This window comes from Fusarium oxysporum, chromosome III, assembly GCF_013085055.1.
Source record: "Fusarium oxysporum Fo47 chromosome III, complete sequence".
In the NCBI taxonomy this organism is placed as follows: domain Eukaryota; kingdom Fungi; phylum Ascomycota; class Sordariomycetes; order Hypocreales; family Nectriaceae; genus Fusarium; species Fusarium oxysporum.
The window spans coordinates 2167223-2183916 of record NC_072842.1 but is presented as its reverse complement, the minus strand read 5'-3'; the positions used below and the strand labels follow the sequence as shown (position 1 = coordinate 2183916).

At 50.0% G+C, this 16694-nt stretch overlaps 4 protein-coding genes across 4 annotated transcripts; 2 read left to right on the top strand and 2 right to left on the bottom strand.

Moving 5' to 3' along the window:
• The first annotated feature begins 6208 nt into the window (after window positions 1-6208).
• On the top strand, window positions 6209-8512 carry FOBCDRAFT_22114 (uncharacterized protein). Its single transcript, XM_031176249.3, has one exon. The coding sequence runs from the start codon at window positions 6331-6333 to the stop codon at window positions 8389-8391; it is 2061 nt and encodes a 686-aa protein (XP_031047382.2). The 5' UTR covers window positions 6209-6330; the 3' UTR covers window positions 8392-8512.
• A 293-nt stretch (window positions 8513-8805) lies between these two features.
• Window positions 8806-11664, bottom strand: FOBCDRAFT_217845 (metalloendopeptidase). The gene has a single exon (XM_031176248.3). It carries the CDS (start codon window positions 11365-11367, stop codon window positions 9001-9003), a length of 2367 nt encoding a protein of 788 aa, XP_031047381.2. The 5' UTR covers window positions 11368-11664; the 3' UTR covers window positions 8806-9000.
• A 127-nt stretch (window positions 11665-11791) lies between these two features.
• FOBCDRAFT_22101 (apolipo protein O-domain-containing protein) lies at window positions 11792-12879 on the top strand. Its single transcript, XM_031176246.3, has 3 exons — window positions 11792-11901; window positions 11958-12047; window positions 12100-12879. The coding sequence occupies exons 1-3, from the start codon at window positions 11875-11877 to the stop codon at window positions 12730-12732; spliced, it is 750 nt and encodes a 249-aa protein (XP_031047379.2). The 5' UTR covers window positions 11792-11874; the 3' UTR covers window positions 12733-12879.
• A 209-nt stretch (window positions 12880-13088) lies between these two features.
• FOBCDRAFT_270976 (uncharacterized protein) lies at window positions 13089-14406 on the bottom strand (the record flags this gene model as incomplete). Its single annotated transcript, XM_031176245.2, has 2 exons — window positions 13089-14209; window positions 14265-14406. The coding sequence occupies 2 exons, from the start codon at window positions 14404-14406 to the stop codon at window positions 13089-13091; spliced, it is 1263 nt and encodes a 420-aa protein (XP_031047378.2).
• Between the last annotated feature and the right edge of the window lie 2288 nt (window positions 14407-16694).

The following is a 16694-nucleotide window of genomic DNA, read 5'->3' as shown; positions in this document are numbered from 1 at the left end:
GGGTGCGTTTGAGCTCTCATGATATGAAGCATCATGACTTCGCCCGAAGTAGGTACCAAAGTAGTAGTAGTAGGTAGTCAGACAACTAACGTCACAGCGGGTTATGGTGGGGTCTAATCATGGAAGCTCCCCCACCAAGCATCCAATCCCACGTCGTATTCTGATCTTACACTTACATCTGTAACCTCACCAAGTTTTACTTAACCACACAAAGAAAGGTCAGTGACGATGACTGTCAAAAGAGAGCCGGTCGACATTCCTACCTTTGCCACCACCCAACTCGCCCTTCTTGAACAAGAACTTCAGACAGAGATCAATGAGACAAGCACCCTCATCTCCAACCACAGCCCGACAGCCCTTCAACGAGCTGGTCTTGCTCTCACAAACCTCGTTGTCTCGGGTCAACGTACGGGTCTCGGAGGCCGAACAGTTCTTGAGCTCTCTCCGGATGCCGCCACGGGCTCGCCTGATGAATTACCTGAGCATGGCTTGCGCACCGGAGACATCGTTCTTGTCGCTGAGCAGCCGGCGGGAAGCGCCAAAAAGCGTGAAGTAAAGGATTTGGAGAAGAAGGGAGCGAGAGGTGTTGTTACCAGAGTGAGCAGAGGATGGATTGCTGTTGCGATTGATGAGGGGAAGGAAGAAGTTGGCTTCTCGGGTAGAGTATGGGCTGTCAAATTGGCAGACGAAGTGACATACAAGAGGTATGTTGAGTCATCACCTTCATAATGGACAGCGATCACACCATTAACCATCTCCTTTGAAGAATGAACTGGGCGATGGAGAAGCTAAACAAGATGAAAGAGTCGGAATATTCTGGTTTCATCAGAGTTCTCTTCGGCTTGTCGAGCCCATCGCCAGTTGCCGAAGACTTATCTAAAGATGAAAACGTGGGCGATCTCGAGTGGTTTGATCCAACGCTCAACGATTCACAAAAGAATGCAATTCGGTTCGCTTTGCTATCTCGAGAAGTAGCATTGATTCATGGGCCTCCGGGAGTGAGTGACTTATACTGGAGTGGAAAATACTTGCTCACGTGTTTATGTATAGACTGGCAAAACTCATACTCTCATCGAGCTGATTCTCCAGATGACCAAACTGGGTCAAAGAATCCTTGTCTGCGGGCCTTCCAACATTTCTGTTGACAACATCGTCGAGCGACTAGCTCCTCACAAGATCCCGATCCTTCGTCTGGGCCATCCCGCTCGTTTGCTGCCTTCCGTGGTTGACCACTCGCTCGACGTACTCACGCAAACATCAGAAGCGGGTGCTATTGTGAAAGACATTAGGACAGAAATGGACACCAAGCAGGCCTCAATCAAAAAGACGAAAAGCGGCAAGGAGCGCAAAGCAATCTACACCGACCTCAAAGAACTGAGAAAAGAGTTTCGTGAACGAGAACGTCGCTGTGTCAGTACACTCATTGGCGGTAGCAAGGTCCTTCTGGCAACACTGCATGGGGCAGGAGGCTATCAGTTGCGGAACGATGAGTTTGATGTTGTTATCATCGATGAGGCCAGCCAAGCCCTTGAAGCCCAGTGTTGGGTCCCTCTCGTAGCTGCTAAGAAGGTTGTCTGTGCCGGTGACCATCTGCAGCTCCCGCCAACCATCAAATCAAGCAATGCAAAGGTTAAGGCGCCAGTCAAGGATGGCGCAGCAGTCACAAAGGGTACCACGCTTGAGATCACCCTGTTTGACAGACTGCTGGCATTGCATGGGCCTTCCATCAAACGCATGCTAACCACGCAATATCGAATGCACGAGAGTATTATGCGGTTCCCTTCTGATGAACTATACGATTCCAAGTTGATCGCTGCTGATGCGGTGAAACATCGCCTCCTGAAAGACCTTGAATATGAGGTCCAGGACAACGAGGACACCAATGAACCTGTCATCTTCATAGATACACAGGGAGGTGACTTTCCCGAAAAGAACGAGGAAGACGACAAGGACACTCCTAGAAAGGGCAGAGCAGGTTTGCATGGTGACAGTAAGAGCAACGAGATGGAGGCTGCTCTTGTACAACAGCACGTGAGGCAACTCGTGGGTGCCGGGGTCCGTCCAGAAGATATAGCCGTTGTGACACCTTACAATGCCCAGGTACGTCCAAAAATGTAGAGTGAGACGTATGCTGACAGTGAGTGGACTATAAGCTCGCCATACTAGCTCCGCTGAAAGACAAGTTCCCGGGCATCGAACTCGGCAGTGTTGACGGCTTTCAGGGTCGTGAAAAGGAGGCCGTGATCGTGAGCCTTGTTCGAAGCAACTCCGAAGGCGAAGTTGGATTCCTCGGCGAGAAGCGCCGTCTCAATGGTGAGGTGACATCCCGTTGGTTACCGTTATGATTCGGGCCATCCGGACAACCAAGATTAGTTTGACTAATACACGTGTATCTAGTCGCAATGACACGTCCGAAGCGTTCTTTGACGGTTATCGGAGACTCGGAGACAGTTCAGAGGTAAGCGATAATGCAGTGCACTTGGGCCCTTGGGCCTCGAAGCTGCAGCCGCTGGTTTGACAAGTGCTGCGCAGACTGTTCCAGCCGTTCACCTGAGACGAGACATTATTAACGTGCCTGTTTCACAGGGGAGGCAGCTTCTTGAAGAAATGGATGCAGTATCTCGAAGACAACGCCGACCTGCGATACCCAGATGCATCTAGCTTAACGCACGATTAACCGGAACTGAAAGCTTCCACCGTCTCGCTTCCAGTCGACATGCTTGTCGTCGATATTCAGTAGGTAGGGCAATGGGGTCTGAAACTCGTTCTAAATCTTTCGGCCGAAATGGTCGACTGCGTAACAGCTGTCAGATCAAAACTGCCACGCTGCTTTTAACGATGGACGGAGGATTGACCAGAACGATTGACCTCAGCTTCTCCTGAAACAGCACCTGCAGTAGCTTGCAGCTCCAACGATTGATGGCTCGAGTGACAAAGATAGAGAACATATCCGTTACATACATAGAAGAGCTGGCAACTAGTCCTTTCCTAGTCGGGCCAGGGCCTGTTCGATTCGTGCGAGCCCATGTGTTGTTCGAGATGGTCGGGAAAGGTGAAAGCTGCTGGGATAGTTACTCAAGAAACGGGGTTGCGATGGTGGTCATTGTCGACATCCCGGCGATGTTTCAGGTCGCTCACTCGTTGTGGGACTGTACCGAACCGTGGGGGACAGTTAATCCTTGTCCGTTTCCTTCCCACTCGCGTAGAGCACCAGGAAGCAGATCTTGTAAATTTGCCGAAAACACTAGAAGGCATTGTTTCTGAGTAACTACCTAGTCCAGTCCATCCCGATCACATCTACTCAATTGTTGATTAGCCATCAGGAGTCACTGTGCGTGCCCCTGAGTCTGCAAGGGCGGTAAGAAACCCCCTCAAAGTAAACCCGACATTCCAACGAGTTTCTTGGAATTTAGGAAAGGTCTCTTTAGTTGAAGACAGTGGCAGACATCATACGCTCCGGCTTGGCAGCATATAATTAACGATGAAAAAACGCCGTCGTGTCAGTTTCAGGGAACCCTGGCTCAACAGCATACGACGTCAGTTGTCAGGAAGTGTCTCTAGATTTGACAGACTCTGAGATTTAAAAAGAGGGCATCGATTGTTACACAGCAGATATGATCAAACTCTACCGTAATGATACCGCTTCTATGATGCAGAGAAGACAGTACGAGATACATAAGGATGAATATCTGGAAAGCAATTTGCAGATGGAAACGGACATGCAGCTGATGAATAAGAAGTCGAATCGATGCCTTGATTGGTCAATGATTTGATTGGCTCCCTGTCTCTCAGACATCGCCCATGTTAAAACGGCTGACATGAGATAGACCCGTCTGATCAGGGTCGATCTTGTGGAGGATGATCACCGTTGTTTGTGAGTTCTAGTCCACACCTGAACAGGCTGCCGCTGAGCACTGAGGAAGTGATATTATTTGTTGAAGCTCACGTAGAGGATTCCCAAAGGAGGAATGTAGGTCTAATGCAGAAGGGCACTTCAGGAAGGCGAGCATGCCCCTCGAGAGGTTTACCCATCCCTAGGTATCTGTGGGTATAATGTCGCATACGTCGATATCTTGTTGTAGGGTATGGACGCCAACTGATTACAGGGAATAGCTGGTGATGAAGTCGAGCTATGTGAAACTGTATTCGAGTGGTGTTGTCTCGCCTGTACTCTGTATGTACGGAGTAGTGCCAGTATGTATGACCTGCCAAATCACGACCCAGATCTCCAGCAGCTGGGCTTTGACTTGAGGGATGTGGCGCTGCGGTTGGAGTTCAGAGTAAGAGACTAATGGTTGCTTTTTGCGGTGGCCCTAACGCTATGCAAACAAGTCGAGCTGGGCCGCTTAAGGCCTCGGACGCTAAGTGGTTAGGGGCTCTGTCGTGCTTCGTTAGATCGCATGGGGCCTCAGATAGCGGGTGTCTAGTGCTTGTCCTGGCACGGATAGAGACTGTCGATATCAAAAGCTGAGGACGAGATGGCTGTGCTGTCGTGGGTGGTGTAGATTGTAATATTCTTGGTCTAGAAAGAGAAATAAGGTAATCAATCAAGGTTTCAAGACAAATCTGAGGCATCTTGCATGAATGATGGGCAGTATCAGCTGTAAGGGTGTCTACCATTTCCCACGTCAGCGGATGACTGGTTGCCCATGAGTGTTCCATCCGTAACGCCATGAGCTCTATTTTCATCTCATACTTCATGCACTGTCATCGCTAGTATCGACAGCGTGTATCGTATCGGCCTTCATTTCCACCTTTTGCCTCTCAGGGCACCCGTCTCTTCTTATTTAGGATTCTTATTTAGGACGCGGCGCATGCCGCTCAAATTGCAACCCAAGCAATGGCACGATGGTCTCGCAAACCAATAACTACTAGTTAGGTACTCAATCTGTCGTCTTGTTCTCTACTGAGGCAACATTGTAAACTTGCTCAATTCTGCTGTGCCTTTCTTGTATGTATGGATGCAGACACGTTCCGCAACTTACCTTAGCTACGCGAGAGAAACATACAGGGAGCCCCTGTCTCAACAATGCCCCGGAATGCCCTGTACCCGGCCTCGAGCCACGAGGCAAGATACCCAGATCCTAGGCCGTTGAAGCCTCTATCGAGGCCATTGTCGTGTTACCTCCCCAGTCGATGGAATCCAGCACCCATCCTTGGCAACGACAGTCTTGTCATCTTGATGGGCTCGTGCGTTTCGATCTTGAGGCATCACCCTTGTCTTGTCGTGACATGGACTTGGCTTCAACTGAAGTGTCATGTCCAGGGTTCTCAGCGGTGCGGTGCGGTGCATCGACCCGAGTCCTATGTATGTCCGTTGTTCTCAATTCTGCTTCGTTCGTCTGCTCGACAAGGGTCTGCAAGAGAGGGTGCAACGATAGGTGCAGGTGAACGACCCCTGTCTAGTCGAATACCAAAGAGCTCTTTGAGATCGGTTCTGCTGGCTCTCAGGCTATACACGACACAGATGGCAAAGCTACAGTCTCCCCGCTATGGCTCCACGCAACGTTTGGGAGCATTGGGAATCCCAAGCGGCTTGCCCATTCATCACCCTGATCCAATTCACCGCTCGAGCTATGTATGAACGGTCTGTGTCTACCAGACACTACTGAACCAGTGGGCTGTAGGTGCTGTCTGTATCTCATTCCCCTCCCCCGTCAGGGCCCTTGTCAGCTTGACATGCCTTACAAGGGCCCCCCTCTCGTCCCTCCTTGTCATCCAGCGTGGCATTGAACGTCTCGTCGCGCTTCAAGAACCCGCAAATGGTCCCTGTCCCGCACCATCAAGCGCGGTTTTGCATGGCGTGCGTCTCATGTCTATGTCTATCCTGCTGAGCCGACATTAATAGGTGCCAATCGCCCACCCACTCGGACCGCTCCAAGCCCATGTGTACTGTGCTGTATGTATTTGTTTCAAACCCTCTCGTCCTCCCATTCTTCCTCCTCTCCAGTCTCTGGATTCCTGCTCGCCCTTTTCGGACGGCAAGGGCGACTTTTTCCCGCGATGCCATAAGCTGTCAACCAACTCCCTCCTTTCTTCTCACACTCGTTTGGCTGTTTCACGCCGTGTCTTAATGCGCCCTTGACGCAAAGAAACCAAGCTCATCGACCGGATGATAGGCCAGGCTGCCCTTGTATAGATGAGCGCACGGATTGTGAGCCTGTTTTACGAGCACTCCTTCATGAATATGCGCCAGGGCATGTCATCTGTCTATCTCTGGACCGCTTTTACTTGGACATTCCATTCTGTTACCTTCGCTTAAGACCCTTTTGTCACATTTTTACTTCTCTATTCGATCCGCAGCTTGCTGTCCTCCTTCACGTTTCCAACATGAAGAAGCCGTGGAGATCAGCAGCCAACACTGCTCCCACTGCTCAGCCTGTTGATATACAGCAGTCCAATATCCGCGGCAGGATATCTGGGCCTGTCCCTATTTCGACTTCTTTGGATGACGAGTTCCCAATTCGCAACCCAGGTACCAACATGGCTACGCCTGTCCAGGGTGAATTCAAAGAATCCCAGACTGAGCCCACCCTATCGCGCAACGATTTCAGATCTCCCACGTTCCCAGAGCATCGTCGAAATGGACCTCACGCTTTCAGGGAAGAGCCGAGGTCCTCGTTGCATGCTCGACAGCCCGGCACAATAAGTCGCTTGCAAAAGGCTGAACCATCTAACAATGTGCGGCATTCCTTCGTCAGCGCGGACACAAGGGACAAGGAGCGCCCTCAACGGAAGCAGTCAACTCTCCGAGGCGCTTTGGGGAAGCTTTTTAATCGAAAAAAGAAACCAAGCGGCAACGAAAGTTCCAACAATACTGATTCAGAAACCGGTTCCACGCCAATGCGCCCCGGGCCATACCGTCGATCAACGGGTGAAGATGGCCAAGACTCGGTGCCTAGTTTAAGCCACAGGGACAGGTCAGCTCCCAGGTCACGGACTCGACCTTTCCCAGGAGCAGAATCCAAGCGATCAGCTTCCCTGCCCATCACTGAATTTGATCGGGCGTTAAGATCCCACTCTATTCGCCCAGAAGATGTTCGCGCCATCGAGAGCGCGCGCAACTCACTGAGCGCTGACTTTGGTGTATCGCACGCTCGGATAAGTGTAACCAGGTTGCGTGAGTACAACTTGGCGGGCCTTTCACCGCGACCTGCTAGTAGCCATGGCCGGGAGAGTCGGCAAGACCAGAGCGATGACAACGCTCACGAGATTGGCCGTGCAATCACCAGCGACCTCCCTGGTGTACGCCGAAGATCGCGGAGCTTATCGGGGCTACCAGATGAAAGCCATGGCCATACTCGTCGACGCAGTGATGAGATTAAATATTGGAGGGAGAGTTACGGCCCAACCTTCATGTCCCCAGTGTCTTCAAACCCCGCAGAAGGAGAAGGCATCGCCATAGAAGAAATCGAACAGGCCCAGCAAGTAGAAGACGCTCCAAAACAAACAGAGGCAGAGCCTTTCAATTTTGGATCCTTTGCAGACATGAAGCAGGTGGGAGGCATGAAAATCACACATGCAGCAAACCTAGAAACCCGGATAAACAATCTCGAATCTCGAGTCTATCGGTTGGAGCAGGCTCTCGACCGAATGTGTGATGCTGCTCCAGGCTGGCAGTCACACCAAGGACCACCAGATCGACCTGCGCCCCCAATCCCGATTGGTGGTCAAACCAACACGGATTTGCCAGATCACCAGGCTGATCGAAGCAGATGGGACCATAGAAAGAGCCTCGGTCGTTCCAGCGGCCACCCAAATTATTCAAAAGCAGGCCAGAGGGGAAGCGTGTTGCTTGATCCGCATTCTTCGGCTATTCTGAGTGACAGCAACAAAGACCGTCCCACCTCGACTGCAACAATTCGTGGTGCAGCTAGTCTCCCGAGCCTTCTTAAGAACACCCCCGAGGTCTTTACCATGGACCATTATACAACACTCCTTGCCCTGATTCATACCGAACGCTCAGCTCGAGAAGCTCTAGAGACTCAGGTTAAGACGTTTGGCCACCAACTGAGCATCTTGTCCCATTCGGTAAACACGAATAGCGGATTCGATCCGCCCCCGACAGCCAAATCCTTCGGTGACAGATCTGCGTTTGACCACGACGATGACGACGATAATCTCACATCCTTGGCGATCATGACAAGATCGCAAAGTCGACATATCGACCCCGAGGACTCGGGTATTGGAACCGGCCATGGAGACGAGAGCGAATACTCTGACACTTTTGAAACCCCTCGTGAAGAGGGACATAGCTTCGGAGCGTTCGGTGAAGATCTGGACAAGGAAGATCTGGCGCAAACCAAGGCGGCACGAACGCTTTCCCTGTCACAACTCACTATGGGTCGGGGCACTCAGAAGTCTTCACAGCAGGTTCATCGGGTGATATAACCAGTTACGTCCTCTTCACGGAGCACGTTGCACCATCGAGGCGCTCCAAAAACTAACATCCCCGATCACACATATCTCTCTTATCCAAGAATACCTACCTTAGTTGTACGATATTTGGTGGCATATGACTTATGACCTCTCTACGACGACCACCCTTGTTATCGACCGCCTTCTTCCTCATCATGGAGCACATCCCTACCGCCACACTCATTAAACCTATTTACTTGTCATATATACTCTTTTACAAGGGGCGTCTCGATAGACATAGCGCAGCGCTTTGGAACGTTTGGCATGCTATTGTTGTTTCTGTTTTTTTTTTCGTTTTTGTCTTTATTCTGTATTCTGCATTGGATACCCACCCAGTTATGGGTGTAACAGGCTGGCGTACTAGGAACTTTTGGGCGAAACAGCGACACGTCATTTTGAATTAGCGATTGAAGGTCATCTTTGAGAATAATAAATCAAGAACCATGACTACCTATTGCCATTGCCATTCTGGCACAAATTCTTGGCTCTACTTGTCTTCTACTGCGTGTGACGGCCTCGTTGCATCTGCATGCTTTGATCTACTTGATTGCTTTTGATGATTCGTATATGATTTCTATGTTCCTATGGGTGGTGGTCATCCTTTATTCCCCAGCTCCCAACCAAGGCCATGGATTTCTCGTCACCAGGTGCGAGTCTCTCATCCTGAAGCGTGTCGGCGAGACAAGTCCAAGGGTCCCTGCCGCCTCCCCATTTTAGCAGGTTCTCCTTCAACCGCTCTCCGTTTTCGCGATTGATGGCACCTCCATTCTCACCAGCCTTGAACACAACACGCCAAACACGCTCGGCGAGTACACGGTCAAAGAGATAACTATAGTAGGTACTTCCGTAACTATGCAGGTGGCCAAAGAATCCCTGCCAGCAAGTATTTGGCGGATCTCGAGGACCATGGGCAAAGCGAGCCTTGATATCATGGAAAACAGCGGTTGAGTCAAACTCTGCATCCCGCATAGTTGAGGCATGGTAGGCCTGGTCTACCATTGCAAGAATGATCTGGTTCTCTGTTTCCAAGCCTTCGAATCGTTTAGTTAACCGGATTCTTTCAGCAACGAGTTCGTAAGGTAAAGGTCGGTCCGACTTCCAGTGACGTGCAAAGAGAGATAGGACAGTAGGATCAGCAGCGAAGTGCTCCATAAGTGTCGATGGTAGCTCAGCAAAGTCGGTCGCACAACGAGTCCCAGAGACATTCTGGAAGCTAGTTCGTGCAAGAACAGAGTGAATAGCATGGCCCATTTCGTGGAACAGGGTCTCGACAGATTGATAGGATAGCAAAGAGGGCTCCTTAGAGTTCTCACTTGGCTGAAAATCACAGACAAGTGCAATAGTAGGCAGTTGTTTCAGTACACCGTCCGCGGAGGAAGTCTCCATGCCATCGTTGGCTGCCATCTCGGGTGACTCGAAACTTGGCCCACTGCTGTTATGATCAGCAGCGACCTCTGCTATTTCCTCGGGGAGAATCTCCCGGGAACATCTGACTGTAAAATGAGCGGGATTTCCGGACTTTTGTGGGCGATGAAACAAATCGCAATAGAGAACAGCAATTAGTTCCCCCTTATCAGTGACAACATCAAGTCGTTTCACTTCAGGGTGCCATGTCTCACCAGGAAGAGTCTCCCGCAACACAAGACGGATACCATAAAGCCGATCAAAGAGTCTCGATAGGCCTTGTATGACAGTCCCAACAGAAAAAAATGCGTTGAGCTGATCTTCTTGTCGCTGTCTAGACCTCAGGTCAACTCTGATTTTCTCCATATAAAAATCTTTGTCCCAGGCTTGGAGTGGGACGTCTGGAAGGTTGAGTCTGTCTCGCTTCTTCAAAACCAGTTCTTGCAGTTCGGCCTGGACTACCGGTGTGTTGTTATTTCTTAGAGCAAGGAGAAACTCCATTACAGACGCAGGAGTCTTGGCCATCATGCGGTCCTTCAGGGCCATGTGACCATAACTTTCGAAACCTGCAAGCTCTGCGAGCTCACCTCTCAACTTTAACATTGCCTCGAGGTACATAACAGTCTCCCGAGACGCGGTTCGTTGGGCCAGGTAAATTTCTTTGCGAGTCTCCTCGTCATGCACACTTTGAAGTGCTCCTATTGCATCTGAGCTCAGAGTGGGTAGCGTGATGTTCTGTCGTACTTTGAGCGTGGCTGCGATGCCTGGGTAAAGGCCATAGAACTTATAAGCCGGAAGGGTAATTTGTTTTCTTGCTGGCTGCATTCCCTGTGCAAAAGCCGATCCTATTTCGCTGATACGCGAGGACAAATCCACGAATCTGTCTCGTGAAGCTTTTGGCAAATTTACAGCAGATTTCATGAAGTCCAACTTGAGCTGTAAAGCCACAGTTCTCTCTTCTTCCGACCACACCTTTGTAACTTCGGGGATAGATAGCGCCTGACTTAACTGATCACTGAGGCCAGTCATGGTATTAAGCTGGTTCATGTACTGATATACCATACCCCATGCGTTGGCAGCCGCTTCCTGGAACCGGCTATCTGGATGCGTCATACGAACGAAATCTGCGAGGTCCAGTACACGGCACAATAGATCGCTAAGCCGATCAAGGTCGCGGACCACCGCACGGTACTCATGTACGGAGGATGCACTTAGGACTTTATTAACGATATTTTTTGCTCGTTCGAGGTTCTTCTGAGCGAACTGCTGGAAGCCACCAGGGCTGGTGAGGTATCGGTTCTTGAAGAGACCTTGGCTCTTCTTCAAGCTGAACTTGGGGAAAGTTCTGCCCGTGGGGGCGTCGAATAAGTTGCGTAAAACAGTATCATCGTGATTCGAGCTCGCGGTATGATCGACCGGTGTGCTTGGGGAGATAACCTGGGCTACTGCGGAGGCAATAGAGTTCCATCGCCGTTGTGGAGGTTTGGTCGTGTGTCGAACACATCTATTACAGATCCAGAGGCGGTTGCCCCTCGAACTCAGCATTATCAATATGCAGATAAGATCGAACCCATGAATTGATCCAACAGCAATCGAAGTGATAATCCCGTATTCTCTCCCAATGGGGGGGAAGAGTAGCAGAAATTGGAGTGAAAACACGGGTGGGATAAGGTAGGTAGGTAGGTATGCTTAATATTCTTTACTTTAGATCAAGAATTGAAGATATCGGAGGAAGGCTTTCAAAAGCGACTTTCCTGCCTTGTCGGGCTTTCCGGCTTCGGATCCGTCCCTTGTCGCCTTCCTTGTTTTAGCAGGGCATTTCCGCCCATAACTAGCAGCCTAAGGAAGGTAGGTTGAGTTGTGCCTTCCTGCACTACCTACTGGGATTGAAAATCTTAGTCATCCCATCAACGCCCCCAAACTGGACTATGAGTGGTCCAATAGAGCCTCCGTCCTAGATTTTCCGACAGTGATGATTGTGCTCACGAGCATCCGACGTCCATCTTGAATTCGCGTGACGTCTTTCTCACCCACTCGTCAATTGAGCGCACAATGGCTTCACGAGTGGTGTTCTCGCGGGTCAGTAATACATCTGAGCTCTAGATAAGCTCCTTCATGCTAATTGATCTGTATAGCGCTCCCTGGCACCGCTGGCGACCATGGCCCTCGGCGGCATGGCACTGGCTCCGGCTACTGTTTTCGCCGAAGGTCCCAGTGACTTCAAGGTTTGTCATGGAGCATCAATGGACTTCAATAATTTTCCTAACAGCACTATAGCGAAAACCCATCTACGATGATTACGATATCCCGACAGCAAATCCCGCACCTGTAACACCACCACCCGTTGCTGCGACACCCGTTGAGCCGGTCGACGATGAGGAGAGGCATCACTCGCCTACTCCTACTGAGCGGCTGGCCGTCCATATCGGTAAAGGTCGCCTGGCCCTGTACAAGTACGCAGTAGCTGCTGAGAACAAGGTCAATGAGACCATGGATTCAGCCTTCAATCTCGAGCAATCCTTCACCAGTACCATCGCTTCACTGGCTCCCTCCCGTGAAAGCGGCGAGCAACTTATGCCCGGAGCCATTTACGTCCTGGTCGCTGCTATGGCTGGTAGTATCATTACTCGCAATCGCAGCATTATCCTTCGCGCTTCGCTCCCCCTCGCCCTGGGTATCGGCGCTGGCTGGACCGTTCTCCCTGTCACCATGCGCAACATCTCCGACCTCACCTGGAAGTACGAGCAGAGGTTCCCTGTTATTGCCGAGTCTCACATCCGCCTGCGTGAGAGTATCGTCAACAGCGTCAGCTTTGCCAAGGCGCATAGCCAGGTTGGTGTCCGTTATGTCGACGAAAAAGTGACAGACGCACGAGAGGCTGTTGAAGGCTGGGTCCAGAAGGGCAAATAAAGGATTTCAAAAAGCGAGATGAAATGAAATGTACTATTAAATAGAGTTCCCAAAACTGTTCATTTGTATCAATGGCCGGTCCTGCTTAGCGCCAGCTACCAATATCTGTATGTATTTTGAATAGGCTGGGTTTCTTTTCCTTTTTTGTTAATGAAAAAGAAAACATTCCTTGCCGTCCTTTCTCTATAATTCATTCATGACCTAATGATGCGGCAGCTTTCTATATGCTCTGTTCCCAAGCTCTTGTCCTCTGAGCCTGTGTCCTTAACTCCATGTAATGCGAATTTAAGGCTTCTAACTCAACCGTACGCCCCTTATCATTCCCTCGCCTTTGTACCGTCCAACTGACCCTTTTCCTAAACAGCCGTTACAACTGGTGCGGGTTCAGATGTCTTCACCTGCTTCACAGGTCTGTTATCAGACATTCTCCGCTTGCGCTTCTGATCATTTCCTTCTTTTGACTTCACCGGCTGTGTATTAGTCTGTGCGTTGGCCTTCTTTGCAGCCTTCTTTGCGGCCTTCTCTGCAGCTTTCCCCTGCAGGGGCTGATCCAGTCCTCGCTTACTATCTATAATACGAGCGGACTCGAGGTGTTTTTCAAGGGATAGCGCCTCGCAGATGCTCTTATAATTCTTGGACTGGTTCATTGGCTGGTAAGATTTTGACTTTCCAGGGACCATGTTTGAGAGCAGGAACTTGGTGTTGCCGAACCGGTTGTCAACATCAATCGCAGTCTTCACATAATGATCGACAACTTCTTCCCAAGGTGCCAGTCCGCCATCAGCTACACTCCTGAAGCAGCTTGGGTTCTTCTCAGCCGCGACTGCAATCATCGCACCGTCCGCACCGAACTCTTTGGCGAGCTGGAGACCTTGGTCCCTATTCTCAACGTCGCCATTCATCAAGCAGGCAACACCATACTCATGGCAGACTTCTGCAATCATACGGAGCTGCCCTCTAATAGCCCGTTCTCTGGGTCTCATAGGTGTCGTCCGGCAATGGATGGTTAGTCCTGTAATGCCTGTCGCACAAAGACGGCGAACAAGCGCCTCTGTTTCCGCTGCAGTGTCGAGGAGTCTGATCTTAACGCTTATTCCAATCTCAAATTCAGGGGTAATGTTCTTAACAAGAGCCTCAAGAATAGCGCAGAGTTTATCTGGAGTCTTGAGAAGGGCGGCACCCATTCCTCCGCTAGTGCTGAAGGGCTTTGGGCAACCAGCGTTGACATCGATGCCGGCGACATCTGCGGCCACCAGCCTAGCGGCTGCTACTGCACGATCGGGATCCGATGTGCCGATTTGGAAGATAAGCTTGTCTTTTTCAGCCTCTGGCAGCATTCTGTAGATAATGCTCTCCTTGGCATCCGGAGGAGGGTCCTTCTGACCATGGGATGAGAGACGATACCACTCTATCGTTTTCGAGTCTTCATCAAATCGACGAGAAGTTCCAATCATAGAGTAATCCACAGTCTCAGGACCTGTAGGCTGAAGTTAGAAAACGATATCTTGACATATTTTTGCTGTGCATCTCACCCCAGACAAGATCTGCGCCATACTTAAGAGCCAAAAGTCTTGATGGAAGCTCTCCTGAGCGAACCATAGGCGCAAGAACAACCTTGCCGCGATAATCTACACCCCGTCGAGGAATGGGTACTCGCTTGACTTCTGTAGCCATGGTTCGTCGAATTATCTGCGTGAGCATGCCTGTTTGGCAACCGTTTACATCCTTCTGCTGCTTGGGAGAGTGACTAGCCTCTATAAATTCTTCGCAGAATGCGAATGGAGGCGATTTTTGTTAGTCATCAATAAACTTTCTTATCGATAAGATCACAAAGTCTGCTCCCGGTACATGCCTAAGGCTTAACCTAAACTTAGGGCTGAAGATAACCCAACTGAATGGGCTTTGGCAGACTGAAATATATGATGCCTATGATACTGAGACATGCAGATGTAAGGTATTGCCATATCCAAGCGTGAATCGCGGGGCAAGGATGCAACAGGACAGGGAATTCGATATGTTTCACAATCAAATCTACCTCGACTGTGGACCATCGCAGGTAAGGTCACACGTTCAGATTCATCTTTCTACGCGTTTCAGAAGAGTTTAGTATGAAGAAAGCTTAACTTCGACTACCTATTTCTCACGCGCACCCAACTGGTCACAGGCCTCAAGGCCAATTCTGATAGACTGAGACTGCCACTGGCAAACATGCGACAGAGACAAATTCATTTATTTGTCGTTGGTTAGGTCTTACATAAGACTCCACCGAGTTGGAATTGCATATCTGCATTCATACCAACCATTGCTTGATTATACTATATTATCGCAGTTTTTTCATCGAGAAATATGATTGGCAGTGCAAGATCAGTCCTTCAGACGCCATGCCATCGATGCATGCACTGTGATAGGGAGCACACTCCTGCTTGACATACGCTTTGTGGACACAGACTGCAATACGAGGTCTAAAAAGAGAACCACCTCGGCTCGGAGTGACGCTTGGAGAGCGGCTATTTATTGTCGCGGAGAATTTGGGAAGCTAACGATCCATACGAGAACTGCATGCGAACAAGCTAGCAAGGAGAGGAAATAAGTGAGCGACTGGGACACGAAACGAATCAATACGATATTACCATGGCTCCTATTCACTTCACGATGTCTGAGCCTCTGGCCAGGTCACACACTTGCTTGTACTCGATTCAATATCATGACTTGAATCGTGAGTCGATTTCACTTGAAACACAACCATAAATTTCCTACCCATTAGATGAACTCATATAGTACGCCAGTGTATACATACGTATCCCTCAGCGGGGCTGCATACCTACGAAGGTCCCATACAGTACCACAAAGTCTTGAGAAGCGATTAGAACTCGAGGAAGAAACGGATATGTACACAGCAGAGGGGCCCCCAAGAGCCCAGCCCCACGTTCCATTCAAGCATGCTAGTCCAGCACTAGCCTCTACGTAGTAGTCTCTAAGTATGTACTTACTGAAAGGATTTGATTCAGAGCCCGCAAGACCTTACCTGAGCTAAGCTAATACAGACAGGACCGATTCGAGAGACTTGATGAGGAGAAACATCGAGGGATAGATAAGAATGTTCCCCAAGACGAAATAACAGTGAGATATTTTGATAAGTGAAGAGAGACATCGTGAGAGTTGCGACATATCCAGTCAAGCTTTAGTGGGTAAATGCAACTCCATTACTGTATACCAGACATTGGACGTTCCGATATTCTGGACGGTGGAATAACGGGCTACGGCCGTAGCCGATAGTTTGAGGGGACGTGTGTGTTTCAGCCCGGCACTCACAAGCCACCATTGCGCACTTATCCCTAGAGGTTTAGGGGTTTCGATCCTGGAACCACAGGCGGACAAAGCCCTATTCGTCCTTTAGACACGAGGGAGGCTACCGAATCGGGAAGCGCTGCGAGGGCAGATCTGCTACGCATTGGAATCTTCACAAGGGCAACGGTCTCGTCATCACTCTCGGCACAACAATGAACAGCTTGCGCAACCACAGGTCGATCTGGCACTAACACGGTCGACACCAAGAGCCTAATGAGTGTGAGTGGAGGCTGATGAGTCTGGAGTGGATGGGGAAATCGAATTAAGGGTCTCGTTCTGCACCTTCACAATCTCCATCATCCAGGATGATAGCATGATGGCTCTGAAGGGGGAGTCAGGTGGTCTGGCAAGGTAATTTATGGCGAGAGCCATTATTCGTATGTTACTAGTATATCGATGTGCCCAAAGCTTCGTCATTGTAAGATCTCGTTCACCATGCGGTACGGAGTACACGGCAAAGATTGACCGGAGCTGACACTATCGAAGTATCTTGCCCTACAGCATTGGAGAGAGAATACCTCGACAGTCTATATATACCTAGTACCTACCTATTAGCCCAACGTTGGCGATCTCCAGACTTTACGTTTGCGAGGCGCGTTAAATAACTCGTGTAC

Coding starts and splice junctions, on each gene's coding strand:
- FOBCDRAFT_22114 (XM_031176249.3), top strand. CDS start 6,331: ATGAAGAAGCCGTGGAGATCAGCAGCCAACACTGCTCCCACTGCTCAG.
- FOBCDRAFT_217845 (XM_031176248.3), bottom strand. CDS start 11,367: ATGCTGAGTTCGAGGGGCAACCGCCTCTGGATCTGTAATAGATGTGTT.
- FOBCDRAFT_22101 (XM_031176246.3), top strand. CDS start 11,875: ATGGCTTCACGAGTGGTGTTCTCGCGG. Junction 11,902..11,957: donor CACGAGTGGTGTTCTCGCGG/GTCAGTAATACA, acceptor TGATCTGTATAG/CGCTCCCTGGCACCGCTGGC. Junction 12,048..12,099: donor AAGGTCCCAGTGACTTCAAG/GTTTGTCATGGA, acceptor ACAGCACTATAG/CGAAAACCCATCTACGATGA.